The following is a 9,472-nucleotide window of genomic DNA, read 5'->3' on the forward strand; positions in this document are numbered from 1 at the left end:
AAAGGGCGATTCTAAAGAAATTTATGCTAGTTTTCCGATGTAAAAGTGTTTGAAATGTTGCAAAGGTTTTGTGCTATTTTTGTCATTTTTTTTATCAGTCCCACTCCAGCTCTTATAACTTTTGGTAAAGTGGTCGGAGTTCCTCCACAAATGGACATGGTTGAACTGCGGCCCCTATAAATATCCCAGAATTTGCACCACAAAAATGGTGTAAATTACAACAGGAATGTACGACATTCCCAGAGCGGAGTAACATTTCTTTCTGTAGCACACGGCAGATAGAACGTGTTCATGAAGAGGTTAATAACGATGAAAGAAATTGTCACATCTTAGTCCAGCGCTTCCTTCATTAAGACTATGGTACAAAACATAAACAGTGCACACATTAATGGCCTAATACTATAAAGTGTGCTTCCAACAAATATATAAAAAAGGAAAAACAATGGAAGCAAGAAAAAAACAAAAATCATAATAATAATCAAAAGTGTCAAAAACAATCAGATAAAGCAGCGTAACAAAGGAGCCACTCAGCCAGGGGCCAACAACACAATGAACATATAGATGTTGGCTCCAAAAAACCAATGGCAGCTTCTTCCGCGAAATGTGCGTTGAGTTCTGTTCCCCACCCTCCAGGCTGTTCCAATTCTCTTTCGATCATTGATATTTATTTTATGAGGGAAGAAGGACAACCCAATGTCCCAACCGGGATGAAGAAGTTGGGTTGTGCCCGTGGACTGTTGAGGCTATTGATGTGCTGGCCTGCAGGCCCCTCAAAGAACTTGAACTCGCATTCCAGGGTCTCAACCTAGTGGGACTGGGGTCATGCTGACCCGCCAAGCAGAAGGACCTTGCTTACCTCCGGAAGACGAGAATGTCCTGTTTGTTTTATATGGGTTCTATAGGTATCTTCCAGGTGTCCGGTTGCTTGAGAAATGTAAGGATGGTGGACTGAGCTGCAGCGTCCCTACCCCTGAAGACACCAATCGTGTCGTGCGTATTGTGTCCTACGTCCTATGTATAGGGTGCGATTAAGGGTGACCTACACTTGAAGACACCAAACAGGACCCCTGAAATAGGATGTGGAAACGGAGAGCAAGTAAGGAGACACGCTGATCAGGACGGCAGCGTTCAGCCTGGGATGTGGCGACGTAGTACAAAACAGTGCACCTCACCAGGCCTGGAGCAGAACTGCAGGACGGACATGGAAAGTGGGAATGCTTTATAGTGTGAAGGAAACGTCGGTAAGAATTTGTACCCGCTGCCCCTTGTATATAACCCTTGTCAAGTTACCGCCCATAAGAGTTTGTGTTGGAGCAGAAGTCGGCCTCATTGGCCTGCCCAGACCACCGGCTACATATGGCCTGTAGGGGCGTGATGCCCACACAGCACAAGGCCGCACATCCAGCAGGACCAACACTTCTATAGCGTGCCAGGGTGAAAAGGGAGAAAGTGTCGGACTAGGGTGCCAACTCCAGGGCCCCACGACTCAGCTACATTCAAATGTGACATCTTCAGCCACAAATTTCTATAACAATGAGCTGGGTAGATTGTTAGATGAATAAGATGCCGCCATTGTCTGTACATAGTGATTCAGGTAGATAGTGCCAAGTTCTGCTCATATAAGAGGGTGGTGGCGCACTCCTGCACAGGGGCCCTCCGGAGGATTCACCGATTCTCCTGTGGGCCAGTCCAAGCCTGGTCAAGATTGCCTCGGCCACGGCTACCAGCCCACGACGTGCTGCATTACATGGCTTTCGTCCTTTGCATTATGATATTTTCCTGCTATATTTGATCTTTATCTGTTTTTATAGGATTTCTTCCTTAGTATTGCTGCTACTTTCTGCCATTATATCATACGGCTCCATTTTGTCAATTGTCATATATGCACATTAGTTTCTTTGGAACCTGCTGTAGCTTCTCTCTGTTTTCTGGGTGACTGGGTTTTTGTCCCACACCTGATTATTTCCTCTGTTTTATCTGATTGTGTTTGATACAATCTATTATCTATCGATCTATTATCTATCTATCTATCTATCTATCTATCTATTATCTATCTATTATGATCTATCTATTATCTATTATTATCTATCTATTATCTATTATCTATCTATTATCTATCTATCATCTATCTATTATCTATCTATTATCTATCATCTATCTATTATCTATATATTATCTATCATCTATCTATTATCTATCTATCATCTATCTATCATCTATCTATCATCTATCTATTATCTATCATCTATCTATTATCTATCATTTATTATCTATCATCTATCTATCATCTATCTATTATCTATCTATTATCTATCATCTATCTATTATCTATCTATATATTATCTATCATCTATCTATTATCTATCTATATATTATCTATTATCTATCTATTATCTATCTATTATCTATCTATCTATTATCTATCATTTATTATCTATCTATCTATCTAAATGCAAAAAAATCAGGCAGCACTCCTTAGGAAAAATGTGGACTTAATCCAGCGCCAAGTGGTGAAACGTTTCGACCTCACAGCACGGTCTTTGTCAAGCACCATTTATATTTTGCGTTGGACAACCGCATTACTCAGGAAGTACTGCACCCAAAATCTGCTCAAGTTTGTGCTGCTGTTTTTTCTATCAATCTATCTATCTATCTATCTATCTATCTATCTATCTATCTATCTAGAAAATCAAAAAATAAACAGGCAGCACTCCAAACCATGGCTTTAGGTTTTTCACTTTAATTTTTGGAGTGCTGCCTGTTTTTTTTCTTATTTTTTTATTTTGGAGGTTTGGACATTACCTCTACCGGTCTTATTGCACCCTGGTTTTTTGGTAGTGCTGCCAAATGTTCTTTAATTATCTATCTATTATCTATCTTCTATCTAATATTTATCTGTTATGTACAGAATTTGCCAGTCATGTAAATCTATTTTAGACGCCATATGTAAATTAGGCTGTAAGTGCACTGGAGGCGTCGATGCACCTGGATGGCTTTTCCATGTATGCTGACACGCCCCCGTGCACTTCCAGCCTGACTTTCACATGGCTTTTACAAATAAGTTATGATTTTTATCGGGGGACTTGCGACTTTTACTGTTACATGTAGACACTCGCTGACAGATTCCTTTTAAGGTAAAAACGAGCCATATCTAATGTTGTCATGAGAAACAGCTGTGTGAGACGGTAGCACACATCTTGTGCTTAGATACGGCAGATCCACAGATAGGAAATGACATGATTGGCTCAGATGCGGCTCCGTAGGCGGTGAGCATCCCACATGATGAGCTCAGATGCACCGCTTCATTGTGTCCATGGGATCTAGACATCTGTAGATACACTGACTGCTGTGCTGAGAGCGGCAGCGCCCCCTGCAGGTCTCTGGTGTATGTTCAGGTTTTGTACAGTCGGTTCCTCTGCCGTTTGCCGCTGTGGCTGCTGGAAGCGCAGAAATACACGGCGGAATCCTGAGCCTCGGCTCCGGCCTTGCTCAGCCATGACTGCAGGTTGGAATGTCTCTGCAGCTTCCAGCTCTGGTACCCGGCCTCCATGTCTGTGGTTCCAGGGTCTGGGGAGTAGACCATGGTCTGCAGAGCTCCGCTGGGCACCTGCTGGTACCAAACTGCTACATAATTGTCCTTGCTGGTTTGGTGGCAGGAGAAGTTCACAGGTTGCCCGGCCCGGACTATCAGGAGCCGCTCGTTCTGGGTCACCTCCACTTTCTGGCACCAACCTGAAATACACAACACAATCATCAGCACAAATGTGGATGTTGTACATCGTGGGCAGATGTTGAGGAGGTATTACAGCTGTCAGGGGACTATGACAACACTTGTGGGACACGTCATCAAAAACCTGAGGTCTAAGTCCAGTCATTTTGCGGCGGTCAGCTTACAGCACGTCACTTCCGGTCCAAGGATCCCCGGGGTTTCCGCCGTGTATTCTGCTGTCACAGTCTGCGATCACGGGAAAGGAAACCTCCCAGCTGGGACAGCAGGACAGGGACTCAAAATTGGGGCTGTACTGCTGTATCCGGGACGGTTGGGAGGTATGCATTCAATCGGTCCTCATATATTACATTTACAGAAAAGTTCCTGCGCTTTCTAATCTGACTTGTGTTTCTGTTCCTTACCATTGTCAAGATCTCTGCTTTCTGTCCATGAATGGACTCACTTTTGTGAAAACCCTTCCAGATGCTAAGATTTCTCACCCGAAACACAGCCTGACACCAGAGTGACACATTGTAGTGTGCCGCTGCTCTGTACAGCATCTCTCAGAGGATATTGGGGGCCGAATACAATTGTACCAAACCTTCAGCTATGGGAAGCATTTCGTCTTTACAAGTTTTTTCAGCTTCCGTTTTGAAATCACTGAAAGCAGAAATTTTGAAATGGTAAAAAAAAACAGAAACAGAAAGTTTCAGAACTTTTGAAAGTTTTAGAAAGTTTCAGAACTTTATTCAACAGGGATTGAGCGTTAGGTGTATAGTAGATATTAAGAAAGTCCTTAAAGAAAGCACAAAATAAGGAACTGGTCAGATATTAACCCTTACCTTGGAGAATTTCCAGAATCAGAATCAGGTGAATCTGATTAATCATGGTAATGCGCCTTTAAATATCCTAAGAGACAAAATTACAACTTCAGGTTTTATCTGTGTGTTTTTCAAAATTGATCTGAACTGGAAGAATTTCGATGTGAAATCCCCTTTCTGTCCTCAGCGCATCACCGGTTCTTGTTTCCTTCTCTGCCGCTCGCCCAGAATCGTTGTGATCGCGGCTCTTTATGGTATGATTTATGACATTTTTATTTCCTGTTCCCTCCCACAGCAGTATTTTCAGTTATTCCTACTCATAGGAGTTGACAACAGTATCATTGGTGCCACATTAGATTCTGTACCTCGTTTTTAATAGCACTTTTTTTTTTTCTTACAGCAATATTCTAACAATAAAAAAAAAAAAAGAAATCTTCTGTTTGAGCCACAAACTTTGCATTAGGAGTCCTGGATCAGTCTTCTTGCTGATTTGCTTATCTAGATTTTCCTATAAACAGGCCCCATACTTTAACCCCTTAAGCCCCAAGGGTGGTTTGCACGTTCATGAGCGGGCCAGTTTTTACAATTCTGACCACTGTCCCTTTATGAGGTCATAACTCTGGAACGCTTCCATGGATCCCGGTGATTCCGACATTGTTTTCTCGTGACATATTGTACTTCAGGTTAGTGGAGAAATTTCATTCATATAACTTGCGTTTATTTGTGAGAAAAACGGAAATTTGGTGAAAATTTTGAAAAAAAACTTAACAAATAACATTTCCCACATGTTTACTTTACATCAGCACAATTTTGGAACCATAATTTTTTTTTTGTTAGGAAGTTATAAGGGTTAAAAGTTGACCAGCGATTTCTCATTTTTGCAACACCATTTTATTTTTTACGAACCACATCACATTTGAAGCCACTTTGAGGGGTCTATATGATAGAAAAGACCCAAAAGTGACACCATTCTAAAAACTGCACCCCTTAAGGTGCTCAAAACCAGATTCAAGAAGTTTATTAACCTTTTAGGTGCATCACAGGAATTTTTTGAATATTTAAAAAAAAATGAACATTTAACTTTTTTTCACAAAAAAAATACTTCAGGTTCAATTTTTTTTATTTTACCAAGGGTAACAGGAGAAATTGGACTGCAAATGTTATTCTGCAATTTGTCCTGAGTACGCTGATACCTGATTTGTGGGGGGGAACCACTGTTTCGGCGCATGGCAGAGCTCAGAATGGAAGGAGCGCCGTTTGACTTTTTCAATGCAAAATAGGCTGGAATTCAGATCGGACGCCATGTCACGTTTGGAGAGCCCCTGATGTACATAGACAGTGGAAACCCCCCACAAGTGACCCCATTTTGGAAACTAGACCCCCCCAAGGAACTTATCTAGATATGTGGTGAGAACTTTGAACCCACAAGGGCTTCACAGAAGTTTATAACGTACAGCGGTACAATTAAAAAATCATATTTTTTCCACAAAAATGATCTTTTCACCCCCAATTTTTATTTTTCCAAGGGTAACAGGACACTAAAAGTTAGTGTGCAAATTGTCCTGAGTACGCTGATACCCCACATGTGGGGGTAAATTACTATTTGGGTGCATGGCAGAGCTCGGAAGGGAAGCAGCGCCATTTGACGTTTTTGGCTGGAATTGAGATCGGACACCATGTCACGTTCGGAAAGCTCCTGATGTACCAAAACAGTGGAATCCCCCCACAAATGACACCATTTTGGAAACTAGACCCCCCCAAGGAACTTATCTAGATGTGTGATGAGAACTTTGAACACTCAAGGGCTTCACAGAAGTTTATAACATACAGCCGTACAATTAAAAAATCATATTTTTTCCACAAAAATGATCTTTTCACCCTCAATTCTTATTTTTTCAAGGGTAACAGGACCTTAAAAGTTATTGTGCAATTTGTCCTGAGTACGCTGATACCCCACATGTGCGGGTAGACCACTATTTGGACGCATGGCAGAGCTTGGAAGGGAAGCAGCGCCATTTGACATTTTTGGCTGGAATTGAGATCGGACACCATGTCACGTTTGGAAAGCCCCTGATGTACCAAAACAGTGAAAACCCCCCACAAATGACACCATTTTGGAAACTAGACCCCCCAAGGAACTTATCTAGATGTGTGTTGAGCACTTTGAACCCCCCAGTGCTTCACAGAAGTTTATAATGACTGGGCGTGAAAATAAAAATATCGTATTTTTTCAACAAACATCATCTTTTAGTCTCCATTTTTTTTATTTTCCCAAGGGTAACAGGAGAAATTGGACCCCAAAAGTTGTTGTCCAATTTGTCCTGAGTACGCTGATACCTCATATGTGGGAGAAAACTACTGTATGGGCACACGTCGGGGCTCGGAAGGGAAGTAGTGACGTTTTGGAATGCAGACTTTGATGGATTGGTCTGCGGGTGTCATGTGCGTTTGGAGAGCCCCTTATGAACCTAAACTATTGAAACTCCCCACAAGTGACCCCATTTTGGAAACTAGACCCCCCACGGAACTTATCTAGATGTGTGGTGAGCACTTTGACCCCCCAAGTGCTTCACAGAAGTTTATAACGCCTGGGCGTGAAAATAAAAAAATCATTTTTTTCCACAAAAATTATATTTTTGCCCCCAATTTTTTATTTTCCTAAGGGTAACAGGAGAAATTGGACCCCAAAAGTTGTTTTGCAATTTGTCCTGAGTAGGCTGATGTGGGGGTAAAACACTGTTTGGGCGCATGGCAGAGCTTGGAAGGGAAGGAGCACCATTTTACTTTTTCAACGCAGAATTGGCTGGAATTGAGATCAGACGCCATGTTGCATTTGGAGAGCACCTGATGTGCCCAAACAGTGGAAACCCCCCAATTATAACTCAAACCCAAACCCCAACACACCCCTAACCCTAATCTCAGCCCTAACCCTAGCCCTAACCCTAGCCCTAACCCTAACCCTAGCCCTAACCCTAACCCTAGCCAGCCCTAACCCTAACCCTAACGGGAAAATGGAAATAAATACATTTTTTTATTTTATTATTTTTCCCTAATTAAGGGGGTGATAATGGGGGGTTTGATTTACTATTTATGGCGGTTTTTATGTTTGGCAGCTGTCACACGCTAAAAGACGCTTTTTATTGTAAAAATAGTTTTTGCATCACCACATATTGAGAGCTATAATTTTTCCGTATTTTGACCCACCGAGTCGTGTGAGGTCTTATTTTTTGCGGGACGAGTTGACGTTTTTATTGGTACCATTTTCGGGCACGTGACATTTTTTGATCGCTTTTTATTCAGATTTTTGGGACGCAGAACAAACTAAAACCAGCGTTTCATAAATTTCTTTTGGGGAGTGCGTTTATACCGTTCCGCCTGTGGTAAAATTGATAAAGCGGTTTTATTCTTCGGGTCAGTACGGTTACAGCGATACCTAATTTAGGTCGTTTTTTTATGTTTTGTCAGTTTTATGCAATGAAAACTATTTTATATAAAAAATAATTATTTTTGCATCGCTTTATTCTGCAAGCTATAACTTTTTTATTTTTTTGCGGATGATGCTCGTTTTTTGTGGGACAAGCAGACGTTTTCAGCGGTACCATGGATATTTATATGCGTCTTTTTGATCGCGCGTTATTGCACTTTTTGTTCGGTGGTATGATAATAAATCATTGTTTTTTGCTTAGTTTTTTATTTTTATTTTTTAAGGGGTTCGTTAAAGGGGTTAACTAATGGGACAGTTTTATAGGGCGGGTCGTTACGGACGCGGCGATACCAAATATGTGTACTTTTATTGTTTTTTCTCTTTTTTATTTTCAAAAAAAGAATTTATTGGGGAATTTATTTTTTTTTTTACTAATTTATTTAGCGATTTTTTAAAAATTATTTTTACACTTTTTTTTTAACTTTATTACATTGTCCCAGGTGGGACATCACTGTTCTGTGACAGATCGCTGATCTGTCACATCACTGTGACAGATCAGCGATCTTTCACAGGCACTGCTGCAGACTTCCTCATGCCTGCGCTTTGCAGGCACTGAGGAAGTCAGCTCTCTACAGGCCCCCGAAGGCCCCCGTCGTCATTTTGGATCCGGGGGCCGGTAGGGAAAAAGCCCCCCGCAGCAGCGCTGCACATTGCGCTGCCGTGGGGGGCTCAGGGAAGCACGGAGGGAGCCCCCTCCCTGCCGATGCTTCCCTTTAACCCCCGGTACACCGCGATCGTGTTTGATCGCGGTGTACAAGGGGTTAACGTGTCGGGGCGGTCCGTGACTGCCCCTGACACATTGTGCCAGGTGTCAGCTGTGATAATCAGCTGACATCTGACCGCGATCAGCGGCGCTCACCACGTGGGCGCCGCTGATCGCTATGACGTACTATCCCGTCCCTGGGAATTAAGTCCCAGGGCACATGGACGGGATAGTACGTCTGATGGCAGTAAGGGGTTAAAAAGCTGAAATTAAAATTCCACAAACCCTGCCCCAGAAGAGCTACTGTACGTTCATACAACCTGCCCTGTTTCTATTTCTTGAAGTAAAGAAGGACTTTGTCCTGTACAGCTTCACACCTCCCACCCTCTGGGGTCTACTTTATGTGTGGCTTCCTATAAATAAATACAATTTCAGCCATAAGTGGAGGCTTCATGGTAAAGAAACCCTAAATATTTTAAAAAAAGCTGAAATTATATCTCAGCTGTCAAGTTTTTCTCACTTGAATATTCAATTTTTGGATCTTTTATTCAGTCTTTTTATTGGCGGACCTGGTAACAGCCATTTTAATTGGCAATGGCTTTTTTTAATTATTACGGTAAATTATTTTTTATTTACCATTTATTTATTATTTATATATATTATTCATATATTTTACATACTGTGCTCCCCATATGGTTATAAAAGACCATTTGGGGGTATTTCAATACTTAAATACTTTTTTTTTTCTTGATATT

The 9,472-nt window shown here is 41.7% G+C and overlaps 1 gene segment (V, D, J or C); it reads right to left on the reverse strand.

Annotated features, from left to right (window-relative positions):
• Positions 1-400: 400 nt before the first annotated feature.
• LOC141056071 (T cell receptor beta variable 6-1-like) lies at positions 401-4,743 on the reverse strand. The segment is given in 2 exon segments: positions 401-3,732; positions 4,552-4,743. Coding segments are annotated over 2 exon segments (387 nt in total).
• Between the last annotated feature and the right edge of the window lie 4,729 nt (positions 4,744-9,472).

The sequence above is a fragment of the Dendrobates tinctorius genome, unplaced genomic scaffold (genome assembly GCF_039654945.1).
Source record: "Dendrobates tinctorius isolate UK_male_01 unplaced genomic scaffold, ASM3965494v1 ptg000196l, whole genome shotgun sequence".
NCBI classification, from domain to species: Eukaryota; Metazoa; Chordata; class Amphibia; order Anura; family Dendrobatidae; genus Dendrobates; species Dendrobates tinctorius.